Source organism: Crocodylus siamensis, chromosome 4 (genome assembly GCF_052110815.1).
Source record: "Crocodylus siamensis isolate JL-2025a chromosome 4, ASM5211081v1, whole genome shotgun sequence".
Classification (NCBI taxonomy): domain Eukaryota; kingdom Metazoa; phylum Chordata; order Crocodylia; family Crocodylidae; genus Crocodylus; species Crocodylus siamensis.
Genome location: NC_143398.1, coordinates 29,674,302 through 29,698,048, shown reverse-complemented (window position 1 = coordinate 29,698,048; position 23,747 = coordinate 29,674,302). Strand labels below are relative to the sequence as shown.

The window sequence follows — 23,747 nt, the reverse complement described above, 5'->3', positions numbered from 1 at the left end:
ACCCATTTTATATAATAACAATAGTCAAAAATAAAGTGGACATTGTAAAGTAGAAATATCAGTGACCAGCAAAGGAATTATTCAATCATAATCCCAAATGAAGACACCATCATGAAAATTCAATCACGGCCCTGGATTAAGAGAAGACTATTTTTAAGTAGATCAACAATTCTAATTAAAGATAATTATAACAGTAAATTATTAAAATTAACGTCTAGTAAATTAACACCAAATCCCTTTCCACCAAGTGAACATGTCTTATTTATGCATAGGTTTGCCAATATTATTTTGATTAAGCAAGAAAAACATGAAATACTCCAGTAAATTAGTCTTCCTAAATAAATGCATCCTAAATTCAGGAATTAAACTGCATACACATTGAAAGAGCAGGACATAGCCCAAACACTATAAAGCTGTTATATACAATTTCAAAAAATAGAGAAAGTAAAGCATGGAACTAACAAGTAGTCAGAATGTGGTAAGTATGTTTAAGCTTCAAGAAATGGTCCTATAGCTAAGAAATAAGCAAGAGTTTACAAAACAAGCAAAAGCTTTTCTGAAGTCTGTTGATATAGTACTGACCTCCTAAATTTAGCTTTGTGTATTAAGTGAAGGGGCAAGCTTGTTGAGCAGATAATAAACTGGCTTGAACAGCAAGGAGATGGAATAGTTCTGGGTGGTAAGTTTGAAAGAGGGAAATGATTAGTGGCATGCCATACGAATCAGTGGCAGGACAGATTTTGTTCATTTTATACCATATATCAATGACCTGGAAGAAAGAATGCTCACAAAAGGTGATAAATTACTGATGATCCAAAACTGTAGGGGGCAATAAAATTCTAAATGACTTGGACAGACTAGAAACTTAGAGAGACAAATGGCTTGTGCAACTTGGTACAGAAAAATTAGAGATAATGAGGCTAGGAACAAAAATTAATCAAGTTAGGTCCAATAAATGTTTTTAATAGTTCCTGCATCTTTAAAACTTTATCAGAGTAAAGTTATTGAAAAGGGCATAACAGATCAAGTTAACACCAGTTACTTCCATATAAGTGAACCATAAACAAAGGACCCTCTAGAATTCATGGATCACCATAAACATGCAACCAAGTCCACTATCACAGAAGGAATTTCCAAGCTGCTACAGCACTATGGCAGAAAAAGTAACCTTTCTCTTCTTTGAGTTTGTCTCCCCTCCCCATCTACTCACATCAAGAATGCATCTGAAAAGGCAGACAAGGTTCTTTGAGAAAATCTGTTATCTTTTATTAAATCAACTCCAGTAGTTGAAACTATTGGGAGTTGGTCTAATAATAGTTTCAGCTACTGGAGTTGGTCTAATAAAAGATAACAGATTTACCCAAAGAACCTTGTCTGGTTATGTCCTTAGACCAACACAGCTATAATCTATACCTCTGAAAAGGTAGATTTTCAATATTGTGGCATACAAAGATGATCACTTAAAGCTGAGAGAAGGAGGCCTGAAGTTTAGGGATCTCCAAGACATTTCCAAGTCAAGATATTAACTTTTAGTCATCTTTGATCAAAATATTCACCTATTACTTCTGTACTACTAAATTTCTTATATTGTGTCTGCTGCCATAGCAACTGGCTGCAAAAGCACATCCAAATCAGTGATATCCAGTTCTTGGGCACAAGAAAAATCTCCTTCCGAAGCACATCCACAGAGTCACTAAATCAAGGAAACCAATGAAGAAAGAAGGCAAGGAGCATGGGAATTTTTTATTTAAGTATGGAGTAACCTGTAATATCCATCTCTGTTTACTGTGAGAAGAAAAAAAGTATTGTGACAACAGCATGCTAATGTTTGCAAAAGACCACATGAGCAACACATTCAGGTCTACCTGAGAGGGCTGAGCAAAGCTATGTATCCACTCTGCATGTCCCTTCTACTGGCATATTTTTCTTTTACAGAATACTTTAACATCTTTCTAGGCATCACTTTGTACAATTCTTTTCCAAGATGTTTTCAACCATCTATTATTTATATTATAACAACATCTTAACGTGCATTTTGCATCTCCTGCAGTACAGAAAGTGTATAAGAAGTGCACATTTCTGAGAGACTTGGCTTTACTTATATTACATATAATGCACGGATACACATTTAATTATTCAGCATACTCAGTTCATGCACTTTTTGCTCCATTTTCCGTAAGAGGTAAAAGCAATGTAAATATTGTTGCATTTTTTCTATTAAATATTTTTTAAAACTTGTTTCACAGAAAAAAAAAATGAAACAATACTAGATGAAAACACTCAGGTCAACAAAAAATTACTAAGCTAGTTGGGTCTGTCCCAGGGGAACGAAGACGAGGGCACAAGGGGCCCTCCCTGTGGCAGGACTCGTGGCCCCTCAAAGAAAGCCCTGAAAGCAGGGCAAGCGTACCTGTTACAGAAACAGAAGAAACGAATGAGTCACACTGGGACGGAACGCCCAGGAGGTTCATCAGCCAGCTCCACTTCCAGATAAGAGTGGCACGGGCAGATGACATCATTGCCTAACACCGCCCGGCTGAAATAAAAGCCGGCGGCAAAGGAGCAATGGGACAGGCACCGCCAGAGGCAAAAGTGCTTCCCATGCCGGGCACAAACTCCACTGGCTAGCACGAGGAGCCTGAGGATGGGCCCCTCGGAGGGGTCCACAACATATTGAAAGGACAAGGACAGCGACGAGAGACTCCAAGAGTCACAGACGCCGAGCTTGTGAGTGGGAACAGGCCAAAGCCCTGCTCCCCTTTTTCTTTATTCATTCTTATTAGTTGACAGACTGGAGGGACCCCTAGATGAAGGTCAGGGGCCAGGGCAGCGCTCACGGTGGTGCTACAAGCTGTAGTGCAATTAAGGAAGGCACAAAGGAACATTGGGGACGGCCTAGCATGTCAGCAACAACAGAAAGATCAGGGAAAATGTGGGTCCTAAATGGGGGAAGGGAACCTAGTGACAGACGATGTGGGAAAAGCTAAAGTGCTCAATGCCTTTTTTTACTTGAGTCTTCACAGGCAAGGTCAACTCCCAAACGATTACACCTGGCAGCACAGCTTGGGGAGGAAGGCGAGCAGCCAACATGGAAAAAGAGCAGGTTAGGGACTATTTAGAAGAGCTGGACGTGTGCAAGTCCATGGAGCCAAATGTGATGCACCCAAAAGTATCAAGGGAGTTGGCTAATACAACTGCAGAGACACAGGTCATTATCTCTGAAAACTTTCACCAAGGGAAAGTCACGCCTGACCAACCTGATTGTCTTCAGTGATGAGATGACTGGCTCTGAGGATGCAGGGAGAACAGTGGACATGATATACCTTGACTACAGCAACGCTTTTGATACAGGTTTCCCACAACATTATGGCAAGCAAGCTAAGGAAGTATGTGTTGGATGAAAGAACCACAAGGTGGATACAAAAACAGCTATCAGGCTGAAAGGGTAGTAACCAATGGATCAATGTTTAGCTGGCAGCCGGTATGTCCCCCAGTGGTTTGGTCCTGGAACTGATTTTGTTTAATATTTTCATCAGTGATCTGAAACAGGGGTGGCTAAACTGCGGCTCCGGAGCCACATGCAGCTCTTCAGAAGTTAATATGCATCTCCTTGAATCTTTGCACAAGCACATGGTGACCAGCTTCCAAATGGGCTGGACCATTTGGAAGCTGGTCACCGTATGCTTGTGCACTTCTGAAAAGCCACAGGTTGGCCCGCAATCTGGAAGATGGGATGGAGTATACCTTCAGCAAGTTTGTAGATGATACCAAGCTTGGGGGGGGGGGGGGAACCCAGGGAGTAGTAGATAAGCTGGAGGGTATAGCTATGATTCAGAGAGACCTAGACAAATGGGAGGACTGGACCTAATGAAATTTCATTAAGTTCAATAAGCACAAGTGCCAAATTCTCCACTTAGGAGAGAAAAATCCCTTGCACCAATACAGACTGGAGACTGACCGGCTAAATGGCAGTTCTGCAGAAAAGGACCTGGGGGTTACAATGTACAATAAGTTAAATATGAGCCAATAGTGCCAGTGTCAGCAACCCCCAGCACGTGTGCCAAGCATGGCACACAAGGCCATTTTGCTCAGCATGCCACCACCAGCCTGGGCTCTAGGCACCTGCTGCCAGCCACAAAGCTCAGGCTGCTCCCAGCAAGCGGCTGGTTGGCTGCAAGCCCTGCTGCTAGCAAACCTGGCTCTGTGGTTGGCAGCAGCTACCCAGAGCCTGGGCCAGTTGCAGCCAGGAGGCTGCAAACATCTGCTCTGGACTCCGGCATTAGCTGGCGCCAGCACATGTGCCTCGGAGTGGACAGTGGGCAAGGGGCCTGAGGCTGTGCAACCCCGGCCTCTTGCCTGCTGCTGGCACAGAGCTAATGACTGGGCTCTGGAGCCCAGCGCAGCTGCGTATAGCCAGCAGACAGTGGGAGGGCTGTGCCGTCTCAGGCCCTATCCACACTGTCCGCTCCGAGGTGTACGTGCACCCGCCAGTATGGAGCTGATGCAGGAGCCCGGAGCAGCTGTTTGCAGCTTCCCAGCTGCAGCTGACCCAGGCACTAGTAGCTGCTGCCAACCACGGAGCCCAGGCTGCTTGCAGCTGAGCCCGCCTGACTCCCACCAGCTCTGAGCCCAGCCCTGGCCCAGCCCCCAACCAGGATGAGGCTGGCACTGCCCCTTGCTGGGAGCACCACACCTTTTGCAGGGTGGGTGGGTGGTTGGGCTGATGGGCAGGCTCCAGGCCAGGGCCTCGGCCCACTGCGCTGCAGCCTAAGGCCTGGCTCCCCATGGAAGCACAGGGGCTCTGGCAGGACCACAACATTGTTGGGTCAGACTTTGTCCAGTGGCCCAGGAGCCCAGCTCCATGCGCCCGTGCATCTGGTTCTGTGCGTTTGTCTGCCTCTGTCTGGTTCTGTGCATCTATGTGTGCACATGTATCTGGTTCTGTGCTCATGTGTCTGTTCTGGGAGTGTTCTGGTTCTCCATGTTTGTGCACATGGTTCTCTGTGTGCGTGTGTCTGGTTCTCTCTTTCTCCCTCTCCTCTTTCTCTTATTTCTCCCTTTTCTCTCTCTCTCTCTCTCATTGCAACATGCTGTGGCAGGACGGCCCCTAAGGATGCTGTGACCTCCCCTAGTGTCCTTGTCTACCGTGCCAAGTCTGGGTCTTTAACACATCCTCCGTCTCACCCGCCACGTCTTTGATCTTGTTAGTTCAGTGAAGGAGGCTGCCTTCCTACCCTTCTTGGCACAGGGCCGGTCTTACTATGCCGGGATTTCCTCTGAGTCCCAGTGTTGGTCTTCTCCCGGGGCCAACTCAATACACGCGCCTCCCCAGGGCGGCTCTCCCTCTGATCGTGCCCCTTCTCGCCCAGCCCGGACTTCCCAACAGGCTTACTCCCCTCTCGGTGTTTCGTATCTCTCAGGCAGCACCCCACTCGGGCCTGCCTCCCTTATATTCCACGGCCACTCGCGTCCTGACCTGCTCCCCGCGGTCTCAATGCCCGCATTCGGGCCTGTGGTCGCCTCCCGAGCTCGCTGCCCACCCTGGGACCCTTGCTCGCGCTCCTTATGTTTGTCACCCACACTCAGGCCTTCTATGCCCCCACTGGGGCCCTTGGTCACGCCTCTTGCGCTCGCTGCCTGCACTCGGGCCTTCCTATGCCCCCACTGGGGCCCTTGCTTGCGCCTCTTGTGCTCGCTGCCCGCACTCGGGCCTGTCTATGCCCAACTTGGGCCTACGCCCCACTGGGGCTCTTCCCAATTGGGATTTCCACTTGGGGCCTGTCCCAGTAATGCCCACGCTGGGCTGGGGTCGGGACCCCCCACAGTTTAGGCCCACCTTCCTGGGCTCACACCCTACTGGACTTCCACCTCTGCTAGACTCTTCCCGAAGTCACCCCAATGGGCTGGGGTCGGGACAACCCCACATGCGACACCCTCCTTGGTGCCAGGAACTCCCCCACCTTACTGGGGAGCTCCTGCTGAGGCCTCCTCCACCCCTACAGCCTCGCCCGGTCCTCCGGTGTAATAATCACAACTCCACAAACTACAGTGGCTCTCTCCAATACCTTTCTCCCTCCCCTCGCATCATTGCAGTGGTCAAACTGCCAGCGTAAGCTTTGCTGCTCAGCTCTCCGCCGCAGAGCTCCTGCTCCTGCAGTGGCCAGAGGGGAACTGTTTCTGGCCTCAGCCTTCCCTTCCTTATGAAGGCCAAGCCTCACCCCCTGGCGATCAGCTGACTTACTCAGCTCCAACAGCTAACACCTGATGCCTTACTAAATGGCAGCTAAGCCACTTCCTATCTTCAGCAGCAGGCACCCTAGTGGCCTGCTACACATGCTCAACAAAAAAGGGATACACAACAGCAAAGGCAATATTTATGACTATTAAATATACTAATATGCACTGCATCCTGCCATGTTCCTCCCCACCACCCCATTTTGTTTTTCTGGCATGCCGGCACCTTCCAAGGTAGACATTGTGGGGTTTTTGGCACTCCAGCCAAAAAATGTTGCCTACCCCTGCAAAAGTGAGTCCTTGTTGCCAACAGGGCTAACGGCTTACTAAGCTGCATTAGAAGTTCTGCCAGCCAATCAAGAGAAATGATGATTCCCTTCTATTTACCACTGGTGACATTACATCTAGAGTCCAGCGTCCAGTTTTGGGGCCCCCATTACAGAAAGGATATGGACAAATTGGAGACAGTCCAGCACAGGGCAACGGAAATGGTTAAGGGGAAGGGGAAAATGAGTTCTGAGAGGCTGAGGGAACTGAACTTATTTAGTCTGCAGAAGAGAATACCAGGGGAATTTAATGGCAACCTTAAACTGCCTGAACGATGGTTCCAAAGAGAAAGGAGCTGGACTGTTCTCAGTGATGGCAGGTGACAGAACAAGGAGCAATGATCTCAATTTCAGCAAGGCAAGTTTAGGCTAGATATTAGGGAAAAACAAAAACAAAAAATTCTCTCTCACTAGGAGAGTAAAGCACTGGAACAAGTTACCTCCTCAAAGGTTGTGGAATCTCCAGGCTTGGGGGTTTTTAAGACCTGGCTAGGCAAAGGCTTAGCTATATTAATACAGCTGGAGATGGTCCTACTTTGAGCATGGGGTTGAACTAGATGACCTCCCAAGATCCCTTCCAACCCTAATTTTCTATGTCTTTCCACTTGATTTTATCTTTATTTTGCAGTGCCATATCGAGACACAGTAAGACATGGACAGCCTAGTACACCCCAGAGACCAATCCAGTTCTGCGTAGGGAGATGCAGAGCTGTTCCACTTCTCTCAGTAGGCAGCTTCAGCATGATTCCATCATGTGGGTATCCAGCTCACTCAAAAGGAAAGAAGTCTGCCTGAACCAGTGTTTAAATACCAGACTGCAGCACATACTCTGATAAAGAAAGTAAAACATCAAGGGGAAGAAAGAGAGCCCATCTTTTGTACAGCTTTTGCTCAAGAGGGGGAAGAGATTCAAAGGAAGTTTGGATCAACATTTCTCACATCTCAGAAAACATCTAACCAGCAAACAATGCACTAGGCAAAACTGAGGGTATCATCTATCCTTCCTGCTAAAGCTTAGCCACTAGACGGAAAAGAAAGTGAGAGTCACTGAAGACAGAAGTAGAACAAACAGGAGGAAGCCTGATTCTGCAGTGAAAGAAGGAAGGCATTCTCCATGAGAAGAGCAGGAACATGGGTTCAGCTTCCTCTACTAAATACTATTTTTGCATTTTTATCCAAAAACTATTAAATACAAAATGCATAAACAGTTTTAGGAGCAGAGCCAGGACCCATGGTGCCCTCCATCCCAGGTAACAGTGCCTTCCTCACTGGAATACAATCAATCAGGCTCCTTAACACATTCCTTTTGGCCTCAAATTCTTGCACACCTAGCCTCATGGTGATAGTAAGGAACCCTCCAACCATGACTGCAGTCCAGGTATCCACCTGGAAGGGGAAAAACATGGTTTCCAGCCTTGCTTCCAACATTGTTCATGTATTTTATATCAAGCAGAAGTAAGTGAATGGTGATAGGATAAAATGTATAATGAGTGACAAAAATAAACAGAATCAGACCTTCCCCCACTCCCAAGTGAATGTCCTCACACTGGGCTACAGACTTATGCCTGTTCTGCTTTACCTTTCCTTTCAGCCCCATGAATCTTGAACTCTTGGAAACACAGTGAGTCAGTTACCCATACCTAGGTCTCTATATTAGCTGTTGCTACACAGAATAGAGATCTGGGAGTCATAGTGGACAGTTCATTAAAAACTTAGTTTAGCTTAGTGCTAAACAGCCATCAAAAAGGCAAACAAGATGTTGGGAATTATTATGACGGGAACTATAAATAGAACAGAAAGTATTATTATGTCCCTTTCTAAATCCATAGTGCACCTGCACCTTGACTGTGCCAAGTTTTGGTCCCCACATCTCAAAACAAGTATAGAAGAACTAGATAAGTTACAGAAAGGTTTTCACATGAAGATAGACTAAAGAGACTAGGCCTCTTCAGTTTTGAAAAAGAGAGACATTTGTGGAGGACATGATAGTGGTTTACAAAATACTAAATGGAGAAGAGAAAGTAAACAGGAATGTATTATTTACTCTCTTTCACAATACAAGAACTAAGGGTCACACAACCAAACAAGTAGGTAGCAAGTTTAAAACCAACTGGCAGAAGTTATTTTTCATACAACCTGTAATTGATGTATCGAACTCATTGCCACCAGATGTTGTGGAAACTGACAGCTTAGCTAGGGAGTGGACAAATGTTTAGAGGAAAGGTGCATCAGTACCTACTGAGCATGGGAGTTAAGGGTACAGCCTCAGAACTTCCTAGATCCTAAGTGCTGGAGGCTCCAAGTGGGAGAGGTAGTGGGGAAAACCCTGTTCATACCCTGTTTCACCATCCACACTCTGCCACTGAGACACAGGATACTGGGCAAGACGGACCTATGGTCTGACCCAGTAAATAGCTGTTCTTATGTTCTTAAATGTTTTTATGAACAACTTTTCCCCATATCTGTGTAATCCTCTTTCCTGTTGTAAAATTTCTGGATGTTGATATTTACTTTTACCTGCGTTTTTCCCAGCACCAGATGCTGGGCAGCAAAATATTGATTTAAAAAAAAAAAAAAAAAGAATCTAGCTCTGTGGTTCCTCACTGGATTTCAGCAGTTAAGCCAGTCTGCAGTGATTGTTGGCTCTCTCTATTCTTTTTCTATAAAGATGTCCTATTATTTTGAAAACTGATAGCTTCTTGATGAAGGAGTCTGTCCCCTTTTTCATGCCCTCTACTTGACATACAAAAATGACACTGCATTTTACAACACCTCTATTAGATGGTGGTTTTTCAAGTGTGACAGAAAGGATTTCAAGGTCAGCTATACTACTTTGTGTTCTTAGTCACTGCTGATTTTTTCCCCTCTTACAATTGAAGCAAAGCTTTGAGTTGAGAATGCTGGTCTCTGCGATTCAGTTTCCTACTTTATTAGCCTTTCATCTGCTTGCATTGCTCTGGAAGAAACCTGTTGTTGCATTTCTCTAGATGACGTGCAAATCTACAGGGGAAAACAAGAGCAGCCCTCTGTTATTATTACACTGCTTGAAGCCAATGCTCTCAGACATTCCAAGAAGGAGCAGGTCTCTGGGATGACCTCCCAAGCTGACTGCTCACTACTCCAGATAAGGAGAACTCAACTACTAGTGTGTCATGAACAGGAATCTGCCTGCTGCAGCTACTACAAAAATGAATTTTGTTAAATATTTTATAAAATCTTCTGAACTTTAGTTACAACTTAGAAAGGCCTACAAACACCATTACAAATCTCATCTTAGAGCTTACTATCTGGTTTCACTATCAATGTATTTTTTATCACTTTGACTAAATGCAAAATCATCTCAATGCCCCAACTTGCTTTGGTTTACATTTAATAAAAATGGAGAATTCTTTAAAAAAATTAACTTTACTACAGCAGAAAAATTAAATGAACACCCGTAGCCAAAAAAGTAAATTTTAACAATTCATAACAGATTAAACTGCACTTACTGAATACTAATTGTCATTGTGCTGATGTTATTAAAATATGGTGAAATGGAAAATGTACATGTGCATTTAATTATGTGATCAGTGTCAAGCAGACAAGGCTAAATTTAAACATGTCCTAATACTGACTTTATTATGGTATTTCTTTCATTGCAATACTCTATTTTAAAAACACTAACAAGATGGTTATTAAGGTCTACCTCAACAACATAGCTCATGGTTTCTGACAGCTCAGAGGGAAGCTATCACTTTTGCCCTATCTTGTGCAGTCTAATAAGAAACATAACATTAATTCTGACACCTTACAATTTACTCACAAGTGCACTTTATAGATGTCCTATAATTTGTTAAATGTTCACTTCACATTGGTCTACTTGTTACATGGCTGAATTTTACAGTGATACTTTGTGGGTATCTACAATTTTCAGAGTAGACCACTGCATGAGAGAAAAAAATACAGATGCCATGACCGACTGATGAGGACATTTCTTTATTGGAAAGCCTTAAAAACAGTGCACAGCTCACATTTAGTGTTTTCATCTTAATAAACAAACATTAATCCTCAGAACACACTAAAAATAAAGAGTGCACCAAGTGTACTACTGCTTGACAGGGAGAAAACACCCTCATAGCAAAGATCTTAAGCTCTAAACAAGCGTGTAAAGTACGCTATTATCCCCATCCACTAAGTGGAAAATTGGAGGCAGAAAGATTAAAAGAAGCTAATTTTTGGAAGAGATAATAAAATTGCCCACAGCTCCTGCTGATGTCAGTCAAAGGCCACAGAGTGAAGCAGCAGGTTGGGATTATGAATCAGGGAAGCCAGAACACTCAAGAACTGCACACTTCAGCAATCTTCATTCCCTTCCAGAAGGGTTGCACATGACCTCTGGGATGATCAACTGCAGGGAAATTCCTGTTCTGACTTTCATTATTATTACCAACTTTATCACAATATAAACCAGGTTCTTCAGATGCTGTATAATTCTCTCTCATCTTTTTAGACTTCTTTTTTCTATCTTGACAGCTAAAATAAACCACAATGGTTCAGTTTCCAGTCTCCATGTAAACGGCCACAACTTATGATGGGACCTTTGGGAAGCAGTCAGCCACTGAATCTCCCTCCCTACCCCCTTCCCCACCTCAGCCCCAATTCCAGGAGTTGAGGATGACCTGGCAATTCTAAAAAAACATTTCCCTCTCACAACGTCAGTAAATTAAACTGAAACGTTCCTTTTGTGCACTGTTGTGCCTCCCATGTGGTGTATCAGATTATTGTATGAGACCAGCACATTGTCAGTATACATATTGGTATCAGTAAAGCAGATACCAGTATCTATCCTGGAATGGTCATAAAGAATGCTCATAGAGAAGACAGGGATAACAATATTTAAAACAACTTAATCAAACTGCATCTCCAATTGTAATCCCCAATTATCTTGCTTGCAGTAATCTTTTTTTAAACAAAAATTCCCTCTTGCTTGGTTTCCCACTATTGAGAGAGGTTAAGAATGTTCTTCCTAACATACACTCTGCATTCACAAGTTACTTGGGTAGTTAGGTGAAGACTGCATGAAAGACAATGAACATCAAAAAAATCCATCACAACACAGAATCTGAACAATGCACACAAACCACATATTACATGAATGAGCCCCAAAACCCAACTCTATCCCACAGTTCTTTTACAAAGTCCTCAGTCAGGAGACTAAGATGCGACTGGAATAACAGAAACTTAGTGGGATAGCTCCCTTGACTAGAGCACTGACTGGATTGGTGTACATTGTTCAGGAAGTACAGGTAGGGGAGAAGAGAAGGAGTTGCACTTCATGTAAAAGAGCTGTATGATTGCTCGGCACTCCAGCATGAAACTGGAGACAGGCTGATTGAAAGTCCCTCTGCTAGGATCAGCGGGGAGAACTACAAGGGTGATGTTGTGGGGGCTGTCTGCTACAGACCATCAGACCAGGAGCATGAGGTAGATAAGATTTTCTTCAAACAGCTAGCTCAAGTTTCCCAATCACAGGCCCTAGTTCTCATGGGGGATTTCAGTCACCTTAACATCTGCTGAGATGGCAATACAGCAGTGCACAGGCAAGCCAGGAAGTTTCTGGAGCGCTTTGTAGACAAGTTCCAGGTGCCAATGTTAGAGACCAGCTAGGGACATTCTCTTCTTGACTTGCTGCTCACAAATAGGGAAAAATTAGTGGTGAATGTAGAAGTGGGTGGCAATTTGCACAGCAGTGACCACAAGTTGGAGTATAGCATCCCGAAGAAAGGAAGGAAGAAGAAGGAGGACCCTGGACTTCAGAAAAGCAGACTCCGATTCACTCAGGAAACTGATGGGCAGGATCCCCTGCCAGGCCAATCTGACGGGGAAAGGAGTCCAGAAAAGCAGGTTGTGCTTTAAAGAAACCTTATTGAGAGTTTCTTCCTGCGCTACCTCCATGCCCAGGAAGACTAGCAAGTATGGCAGAAGACCAGCTTGGCTCAGCAGGGAACACTTTAGTGAGCAAAAACGCAAAAAGGAAGCTGACAGCAGTGGAAAGAGATGGCATCCACCTCACATCAAAGGGAAAGAAACTTTTCTCGGCCACAATGGCAGACCTCCTGGATACAGCTTTAAACCGAGATCACCAGGGGATGGGCCATCAACCACTAACAAAAGCCTGAGAAATGGCAACCTTAAAACCAGCATCCCAGGGAACAAAAAGAAGCTTTCTCCTACACCAGCCAATGGACAGGTTATTCTACCGCTCACCAGAAAGCCAAGGGCCCCCATTAGCAAGTTTAGCTGCCTGTACATTAGCACCAGAAGCATGAGAAATAAGCAGGAGGAACTGGCGCTCATACTAACCAACCAGCAATACAATCTTATAGGGGTCATGGAGATCTGGTGAGATTCTACCTATGACTCGACCACAGGCATAGGGAGATACACCCTGTATAGGAGGGATTGTATTGGGAAGAACGGCAGAGGAATCGCTCTCTATGTAAAAGAACATTACACCACCCTTGAGGTGAAGATTGGGACCAAAGAAGGGCAACTTGAGACCCTCTGGGTCAAGATACAGGGAGAGCATGGAGAAGAGGATTTGATCACAGGAGTCTATTACAGACCTCCAAGCCAAGAGGAACAGCTTGACCAAGAATCCACTAGACAACTGGCAGAGGCTGCACGCTCTAGAAACATGGTTGTCATGGGTGACTTGGGTGACCCAGACATCTCATAGGATGAGCACTCACCTATATCTGATCACTCAAAGTTTCCTCACTTGCATTGAGGAACTCTATGCAACTCAGGAAGTCAATGAGCCGACCAGGGGCAAGGCACTCCTAGACTTGGTTCTGGCCAAAGGGGATGACCTAGTGAGCAACCTGCGGACCAAAGAGAAACTGGGCAACAGTGACCATGGGATGATCACTTTCCCCATCCACTGCAAGTCAGGGAAAAATCAGCCAGTAGGGTAGAAATCTCTGATTTTAGGAAAGCTGATTACCACAAACCTAGGAGATTGGTTGGCAAGGCCCTACAGCACCATGGTCTGGTGAGGAAGGGAGTATAGAAAGAGTGGTCATTACTAAAAGAAACAATCCTGAAAGTTTAAAGCAAGTCCATTCCCTTTTACATGAAAGGCAGCAAAAGAGCTGGGAGACCACCTTAGCTAAACAGAGAAGTCACAGACCTCCTGAAATTAAAGCAAGAAGCTACAAGGAATGGAAGCTAGGAATAACTACCAAAGAGGAGTTTTCAGCAGTAGCCCACACCTGAAGGGAGCAGATCAGGACAGCAAAAGCACAAGCTGAACAAACTAGCAACTAGAATCAAGGACAGCAAGAAGTCCTTTAGATATGTAAGAAGTCAGAATAAGAACAAGGGAAGCATAAGGCCACGATAAGTGAAAAGGGACAGCTGTTAACTGACACTCAGGACAAAACCGAACTCCTGAATACTTCACATCAGTATTCTACCAGTCCAAGGTTATTAGCCTGCTTGACAGGATACGCAACAATCATGGTGAGGGCAACCACCCTCCCACAGTTGACATAGATCTTGTGGGGGAGCACCTACAAAGGCTAAATATCTACAAGTCAGCAGGACCAGGTGAACTACACCTGAGAGTGCTAAGAACTGGCCAACATCACAGCTTGACCAATGGTGAAGTTATCTGAAGACTTGTGGCACTCAGGACAGGTCCCAATAGACTGGAAAGAGGTCAATGAGGTACCTATCTTTAAGAAAGGGAGAAGGAAAGACCCAGGAAACTACAGGTCAATGAATTTGACCTCAATACCTAGTAAAATCCTAGTGAAAATTATCAAAGAATCCATCTCACACAGGCTAACTGAAGGCAATATTCTGAATGACAGCCAACACGGCTTTGTTATGGGCAGATCATGCATGACCAACCTCATTTCCTTCTATGATCAGGTAACTTGCCACCTGGATAGGGGAAATGAGATTGATGTCATATACTTGGACTTCCATACAGCCTTTGACCTCGTCTCCCACCAAGTCCTCATGGTCAAATTGGGAAAATGTGGCCTTGACTAACTCACGGTCTGGTGGCTAAGTAACTGGTTCCATGGTAAGACCCAAAGGGTACTGATTGATGGAACTGAATCATCTCGGGAGCCAGGAGCAGGGAGGAGAGGAGGGATCCAGGCACATGTGTGTCCCGCACGCACGTGTGCCCCCTTACCTGACCCGAAGCAGAGGCAGACACAGCAGCAGCGGAGTCAGCAGTGGGGGCAGCAGGTGATCTCCCTAAGGTAAATGGGCAGAGGAACCGGACGCAGTTGAGCCGGATCCAGAAGGGAAGGCACACCCCCGAACCGTGCCGCCGCAAACAGAATGCGCAAACAGGCACACTGTAAAAGCATGCCGGCATTTGCATCGGCATTTGTGCCAGCAGGTAGGGCCAGGAGGGAAACTCCTGCTAGGGCAGGGCGAAGCACCGCACTAAACCATAAACAAGCAGCAACTCCTACGATGGCATCAACACAGAGTGCTGCCAGGGCCCCTGCCCGGGGGGCGCAGCCTACCCAGGGCTTGTCTGAGGCCTCCACCCAGACAAAGCCCATGGGAGGGCTGGCATCCCCCCGCCCCCTGGCCTGCAGGAGTTGGGAACCCCCACACCTATCCTGTGGGTGCCCACGTTAGGGCCCTCGAGGCACAGATGAGGGAGCTCCCAGAGGAGGTTACCAGGCTGAGGGGAATCAGGGAGGTGGAGGATGAAACTGGTAGCTATTTCCTCTCCCTGCAGGGCCACACACCCAAGGAAGAAGCACCTTGGGAAGTGCCCTCCACTGCAGAGTGGCAGATGGTTACCTCCAAAACCAGGGCTGCTAGTAACACAGCAATACCAGTTCCTCCACTCCGGCTGGAGAACAGGTATGAGGCCCTGGCAATTCTGGAGAAGGAAGGAGAGGAGGCAACTCCACACTCTCCATGATCTGAGCAGGCCAAAGGAGCCAAGCAGTCCCGGAGGAAAACACGTCGAGTGATTGTCATAGGCGACTCCGTCCTGAGAGGTACAGAGGACCCCATCTGTCGCCAGAACCCCTCGACACGCAAGGTCTACTGCCTACCTGGAGAAAAGTTTCAGGACGTGAAAGGGATGATCCCAGCCGTGATCTAGCCCACCAATTACTACCCCATGGTCCTAATCCACGTGGGTACTAATGATGTGGCCAGGATAAGCCCTGATCACCTGATGGCGGACTACCACGCTCTGGGGGGCGTGCTGAAGGAGATAGATGCACAGGTGGTTTTCTCTTCTGTCCTACCAGTGAGCGGACATGGAAGACGGCATGCGACATGCATAGCAGAGACCAACTGGCAGCTTCGGGAATGGTGTCTCGAGGCGGGCTTTGGTTTCCTCGACAACGACCCGCACATCACGACAAGAGACCTGCTCAGATGGGATGGGCTCCACCTTTCTGCTAAAGGTAAGCGTGTGTTTTCTTCTAGGTTGGTGAATCTCCTCCAGTGAGCTTTAAACTAGGCTTGTTGGGGAAAGGGGCAGATGAGGGTGCAGGAAGCCTTGGACTGCTAAACCAAGCAACATCCACAGGTACAGCCCAGCCTAGACTGACAAGCGGAACATGTACGCAGGTAAGCAACCGAGGCCAGGATAATGCTGAAAGTAGGGGGCCAGTGCATACATCCTCAGGAGGCCTCAAATGCCTCTACACAAACGCTCGTAGTATGTGAAACAAGCAAGAGGAACTTACCCTCCTGCTAGCTGACACCAACCCGGACATAGTGGGACTCACTGAAACGTGGTGGGACCCAAAGCACGACTGGGCGGTGAATATCAAGGGCTACAGGCTATACAGGAGGGACAGGACAGGGAGGAAAGGTGGGGGCGTGGCGCTCTACATTAAGGAGGAATACACACCCTCGTCAATTAGCAAGGAATCAGAGGAGGGGCACATGGAAGTGCTCTGGGTTAAAATACAAGGCAGTCACGGGGAAAGAGACTTAACGGTGGGGGTCTACTACAGACCACGCAACCAAGGGGAAGAGCTAGACCAGGAATTCTTAAGTCAGCCCACGGAGGTAGTTAGGTCAAAGGACGTGGTCATCATGGGCGACCTGAACTTTCCAGACGTCTGCTGGGAAGAGCAGTCAACCAGGTCTGACCGCTTATGTAGGTTCCTAGCCAAAATGCAGGACCTCCAGCTAACCCAGGAGGTGCACAGCCCCACCAGGGGAGATGCCTTGTTGGACCTGGTGCTGGCCACCAGCAATGACCTGGTGAGGGGGCTGCGGATGCTCGACCACCTGGGCGACAGCGATCATCACCTGCTGGAATTCACCATCCAGCACAAGGTGGCAAAGGCATGCAGTAAGGCAGCAGCCCTAGATTTCAGGAGGGCAGACTTCAATGAGCTAAGGAGAATAGTTGGGGAAGCACTGAGGTCCCAGAGGGGGGGAGCCAGGTGTCCAAGAAGAGTGGTTACTCCTTAAGGAGACGACCCTCCAAGCCCAAAGGGAGGTAATCCCAACACAGATCAAGGGGGGCAGGAGGGCGCAAAAGCCCCCATGGCTCACCAAAAGTATCCGGGAATGTCTCCTAGCTAAAAGGGAGGCGTACACCCAATGAAAGGGAGGAGCCAATCACCAGGGAGGATTATACTATGGTTGCTCAGGGATGCAGGGGGCAGTCAGGAAGGCCAAGGCGGAGATGGAACTGGGACTAGCTTCAGATCAAGGACAACAAGAAGCCTTTTTTAAATACACAGAGGGCAAAAAGAAGGTTCCGGGTAACGTGGGGCCTCTACAGGTCACGCTAGGAAATTTGGTCGTCACACCACACGACAAAGCTAACATATTTAACGATTTCTTTGCCTCCATTTTCCTGAGCAAGGACCGAAACAGCCACCCCCACTCTGGGCCCCCCCTCAGACCCCAGGGGAGGCACACCTAGGCCAAGGGTTAGTGAGGAACTAGTTAGGGAACTTCTGGAAGGACTGGATGTATTCAAATCAACTGGTCCGGACGATCCCCTAGAGTACTGAGGGAATTAGCTGAGGTCATTGTGGGACCCCTGGCATGGCTGTACGAGCACTCGTGGTGCTCTGGTGTGGTGCCAGAGGACTGGAAGAGGGCCAGTGTGGTTCCCCTCTTCAGAAAGCGGAGCAAGGAGGACCCAGGAAAGTATAGGCCAGTTAGTCTTACCTCAATCCTGGGCAAGCTTTTTGAGAGAATTATTCTGGCACATGTCCACAAGGGGCCAGCAGGGGAGATTATGCTTAGGGGCAACCAATACGGGTTCATTAGAGCCAGGTCCTGTCAGACCAACCTGGCAGCCTTCTATGACCAAGTCACCAAATCCTTAGATGCAGGGGTAGCAGTGGACATAATCTTCCTAGACTTTCAGAAGACCTTCAACACTGTCTCTCATCCTGTTCTCATGAAAAAACTGGGGGACTGTGGTGTCGACACCTACGCAGTCAAACGGGTTGCCAACTGGCTGGAGGGCCGAACCCAGAAAGTGGTGGTGGATGGGGCATTTTCGACCTGGAGGGATGTGGGCAGTGGGGTTCCGCAGGGCTTGGTCCTCGGGCCCACACTGTTCAACATCTTCATCAGTGACTTGGACAAGGGGGTAAAAAGCACCCTGTTCAAATTTGCTGATGACAGTAAGATGTGGGGGGGATGCAGGTATGCTAGAAGGTAGGAATAGGCTGCAATCAGACCTAGACAGGTTACAGGGGTGGGCGGACAAGAACAGGATGGGATTCAACACTGACAAGTACAAGGTGCTGCACCTGGGGACAAAGAACCAGCACCATACCTACAGACTGGGGAACTCCCTTCTCATCAGTGCAGAGGCAGAAAAGGATCTCGGAGTCATCATTGATGCCAAGATGACCATGGGCTGGCAGTGTGGGGATGCAGTTAGGAAAGACAACCAGACCTTGTCATGCATCCACAGATGCATCTCGAGCAGGTCCAAAGAGGTGATCCTCCCCCTCTACGCGGCACTGGTCAGGCCGCAGTTGAAGTACTGAATCCAGTTCTGGGCGCCGCACTTCAGGAGGGATGTAGACAACGTGAAGAGGGTCCAGAGGAGGACCACTTGCATGATCAGGGGGCAGCAGGGCAGGCCTTACAAGGAGAGGCTATGGGACCTGAACCTGTTCAGCCTCCACAAGAGAAGGCTGAGGGGGGATCTTGTGGCCTGTTACAAACTAGTCAGAGGGGACCAGCAGGCATTGGGGGAGTCCCTGTTCCCCCCAAGCACTACCAGGAGTGACTAGAAATAATGGTCACAAGCTGGCAGAGGTTAGATTTAAGCTAGATATCAGGAGGCACTACTTCACGGTCAGGGCGGCTAGGATCTGGAACCAACTTCCAAGAGAAGTGGTGCTGACTCCTATCCTGGGGGTCTTTAAGAGAAGGCTGGATGTACACCTTGCTGGTGTCATCTGACCCCAATACTCTTTCCTGCCATGGCAGGGGGTTGGACTCTATGATCTGCTCAGGTCCCTTCCGACCCTACAAACTATGAAACTATCATGGCAGAAGGTGACTAGTGGCATTGCTAGGGGTTCAGTACTCAGACCAGTGCTCTTCAACATGTTCATCAATGATTCAGATTCGGGAATTATAAGCGACCTGGCAAGGTTCGCTGACGACAAACTATGGGGGAGTGTGGTCACAATCGAAGACAGACAGGCAATGCAGGCCAACCTGGACAGGCTTGTGAAGTGAGCAGACCTCAACCTGATGTTATTTAATACAGAGAAATGTAAAGTGCTCTATCTACAAACACACTTACAGGTTTGGCAGAGGGATGCATGCATCCACCATGGCACCTTGAGCAAGACAAAGGATGTCATCTTCCCACTCTACTTGGCCTTGGTGAGACTGCAATGGGAGTAATGCACCCAGTTCTGGGCACCTCCCTTCAAGGATGTGGAGAAGCTTAAGAGAGTCCAAAGGAGGGCCACATGCATGATTAGAGGCCTGGAGACCACGATATACGAGGAAAGACTGAAGGACTTGGCACTTTTCAGCCTGGAAAAGAGAAGACTCAAGCAGGACAGCCTATAAGTATATCAGGGGTGTAACATCAGGGTTTAGGGGAGCATCTATTTACCAAGGGTCCCCAGGAAAGGACAATAAAATAATGGACACAAACTGATTGTAGAATACTTCAGGCTAGAAAAGGAAAAATTTCTATACAAGTCAAGTGACAAGGGTTTGGAACATGTCCCCCCCGCCACCCCCCAAGGTGCAGATGACACCTTCTTTGCAGCTAAGGGGAAGAGTAGATGCACTGAAGTACAGGGCTGGGATTCAGAGCAACTTAGACCAATTGGAGGATTTGATCAAAAGAAAATCTCAAGGTTCAATAAGGACAAAAGCAAAGTCCTGCACTTAGAATGGAATAATTCCATACACCAGTACAGGCTGGGGAACAACTGGCTAAGTAGCAGCTCTGCAAAAAGGACCTGGGGGTTACACCAGACGATAAGCTAAATGTGAGCCAACATTTGTGAAGGTTAACAGCATACTGGACTGCATTAGTAGAAGTGTCACCAGCAGATCGAGGGAAATAATTATTTCCTTATATTCAGCACTGGTGACCCACATCTGGAGTCCTTTGTCCAGTTTTGGGCCCAACACTACAGAAAGGTTGTGGAGAAATTGGAGAGAGTCCAGCAGAGGGCAACAAAAATGGTTAGGAGGTTGAGAAATGTGACTTCTGAGGAGAGGCTGAGGAAACTCGGCTTATTTAGTCTGGAGAAGAAAAGACTAAAGGAGGATTTAATAACAGCCTTCAGCTACCTGAAGAGTAATTAGAAAGAGGGTGGAAGCGGACTGTTCTCAATGGAGACCATTGCTCTGCCACAAGTTGCAGCAAGAGAAGTTTTTTGGTTAGATATAAGGGGAAAAATTCTCTCACTACAGTGTAGTAAAGCACTGGAAAAGGCTACTCAGAGAGGTTGTGGACTCTCCATCCTTGGAGTTTTTGAAGACCTGGCTAGACAGAGGCCTGGGGATAGTCCCACTTTAAGCAGGGGGTTGGACTAGATCTCCTCAGGTCCTTTCCAACCCCAATTTTCTATGATTCTATGCAAGTCAGTTCAAACCTGGAAATAGTTGAAAAAGTTAGTACTCACTTACAACATTAGGAAATTAGGCATGTCAAACTAAAAACTATTATGATTAGCACTTCCCTCAATAGATTCCTACGGTTTTACTTTATTTAGCTTTTGTTTTGCTTTGTTGTTTGTTTTTTTTAAGTACTTACCAAGATCTGTGTTTGGGCCAGCAAGTAGTTGCTTAAATTTATCTAATCGGGATGCTTCTCTTTCAGTTAGTGCAGGAGTAGTTGATATTCTATAGTCTGTCATTCTGCCCACCGGCAGTACTGTGGGATCATGGGGAAGGGACTGGGATCTCTGCACAGAAGAATTTTCACTAGCACCATCTACAGCAAAAGAAAAAGCATACTAGTTATTCTCCATTATTTTACATTCATTGAAAGTCAATTCATGTCACCAGTAACTTAATATCCACCTACAATCATATTTAAATAGAATGGAAATTTTAAAAGAAGTTTCCTCCAGTAAACTTCAAACCTCCAAGTCTTAACTGCATGTAGTTTCTTAGGCAGAGGCAAAGTTCTTACTGCATCTGTATTTCAGGACTTTGGAGTAAATCAGTTCAGAGCTGGCACTTCTTCAAAGGTCACAGTCCATTCCACATTTTGTGGGGTCATTTATTTTTAAAGCATCTTGCTACTAAAAGCTACTGACAACATTGAGACAGTGGGAGTGGGAGATATGAGGATTGAGGGTAATCTGAGAGAGAGTGATCATGAGATGACAAAATTCATTATCCATCATAAGGCAAAGAAGTCAGCCAGTAGGGCAGAGGTGCTTGACTTCAGGAAGACAGACTTCAGTGAGCTTAGGAAAATAGTGGGAGAGACTATATGCGAAAAAGGGACTTGAGGGGAAGGGAGTTCAGGAAGGGTAGTTGTTCCTTAATCAAGCAATCCTCAGAATGCAGAAGAGGTCCATTCCTGTATGCGGGAAAGATGGTAAAGGGGCCAGGAAGCCCTCTTACCTTACCAGAGGAGTCAAGGAGTGCTTGAAAAAAGAAAAAGGAGGCTTACAGAAAGCAGAAACAAGAGGTAGTCACCAAGGAAGAATACACAAATATAGCCCGTATTTGTAGGGAGAGGATAAGGAAAGTAAGGGTGGCAAACAAGATCAAATTGGCGACTGAAGTCAAGGACAATTAAGAAGTCCATCTTTAGGTCTATAGGGAGCAGGAGGAAGACCAAGGGAAATGTGGAGCCTTTGCAGAATGGGACAGGACAACTGATAACAGACAGGAGAAAGCTGAACTCTTTAATTAATACTTTGTGTCAGCGTTCCTGCATGCAAATGATGGTTGCCTGCCTGCTCAGATATTGGAAAAAAAAGGCGGGGGGATTGCCAGCTAATGGTCAGTATCGAACTGGTGAGGGAGCACTTAGAGCAGTCAAATGTCTTCAAGTCAGCAGGACCAGATGGACTACACTGCTACCCAACACTGCTGAGGGAATTGACTGAAGTCACTGTGGGACCATTGGCGAAGGTATTTGAAGGCTCATAGTGCTCAAGAGAGGTCCTGGAAGACTGGAAAGGGGCCAATGCGGTGCCAATCTTTAAGAAGGGGGAGGAGGATCTGGGAAACTACAAGCTGATCAGTTTGACCTTGACACTGGTTAAAATTTTGGAAAAAGTTATCAAGAAGCCCATTTGAGAGAGACTGGCAGAAGGCATGATCCTGAAGGACAGCTAACATGGTTTCATTGCAGGCAGATCATGTCTGACCAACTTCATCTTCTATGATCAAGTAATGAATGGCTGAGATGTTGGAGGCATGGTTGATGTCATTTACTTTGATTTTTAAAAGACTTTGAATATGGTTTCACAAAATGGACTTATAAAAAACAGGGGGATTGTGGGCTGCAATGGCCATAAACTGTTAGAGGAGGGTTTCAGATTGGATGCAAGGAAGAACTTCTTTACAGTAAGGGTGACCAGAATCTGGAACAGACTTCCAAGGCTGGGGTACTGCATCACCTCCTTGGGAAGTCTTCAAATGATCCCAGCAAGATGTCTGTCCAGTCTCCTCTTTGATCTCAGCAGTATTCCTGCCCAGAGCAAAGGGGTTGGACTTGATCTTTCGAGGTCCCTTCCAGCCCTTAATTTCTATGATTCTATAATTCTACAAGCGTAGAATGTGTAGCACAAAGTTAATTCAAACATTATTATGTAAGAAACGGAGACTCAAGGAAAGAAGGCTGCATTGCCTCACTATACAAATATCCCCCCTCTCCCTAACACCAACCATCACCTTCATTTTCTCTAGTTAAATCAGGCAGGTTTCTAAATATTATGATCAACAGAAAGTAAAAACCAAAGCACTGGAAACAAAAGTGTGAGCTTATTTTTACTGTTTACAACCCTCTCTCAAATACAGTATCTAAGCACCTAATGTATACAAACTTTTTTCTCATAACACTTTTGTGAAAAAGGAAATAGTTACCCCCTTTCTTCAAGAAAGATAACTAAAAGACTTAAAAAGTATGTATGTGCTTTGAACTCCTAACCAAAAGTACAGTGCTAGAAAAAGGGAGGATTATTGGAAACAGGAGGCAGAGGAAACCAGGCTTTTACCTTCCTCTTGATGATACCCAAGGCGTTCTACAAGTACAGGAGTTTTAAAACAGGTTATATCTGCATGTTAAGGAAAAATATGACCAAAGGTAGAACAAGCATTTTAAAAACCAGATCCCAGTTAGCCACTTGGTTCGGTTACTACAATAAAGGTTCCCATTTCCCCCTTAAAGAGCAATTATGTGGTTTAAAACATTGAAGAAACATAGAAGAAATCTTCTATTATCCTTCCTCTCCCCTGTTTTTGACATGCTGTGGCAGGCCAGTAAGGGGTGCTCCTGCATTGAGCCACCCACCTCCCTGCGCTCGACCACCTTCCAGCCTCTGAGTGCCTCCCTAGAGGTGCCTCACGTCTGGCTGTCCCCCTCCCTGGAGCACACTCACTAGCCTAGGGGTAACGTAAGATGCCACCACCCCGAGAAGGGACTGTCTCAACCCTGTATCCTCGGGGAAACACAGGCCTAATAGTCCTACAGGTACTCAACCCAGTCCAGGCACTTGGGGC

At 46.5% G+C, this 23,747-nt stretch overlaps 1 protein-coding gene across 2 annotated transcripts in view; it reads right to left on the bottom strand.

The window, feature by feature from the left end:
- TBC1D22A (TBC1 domain family member 22A) overlaps window positions 1–23,747 on the bottom strand; it is a 449,980-nt gene that overhangs the window by 406,788 nt on the left and 19,445 nt on the right. For both annotated transcript variants that reach the window (XM_090042105.1, XM_090042106.1), the window contains exon 4: window positions 20,818–20,997. In XM_090042105.1, the coding sequence (XP_089898231.1) occupies window positions 20,818–20,997 (180 nt within the window). The remainder of the gene's footprint in view (window positions 1–20,817; window positions 20,998–23,747) is intronic.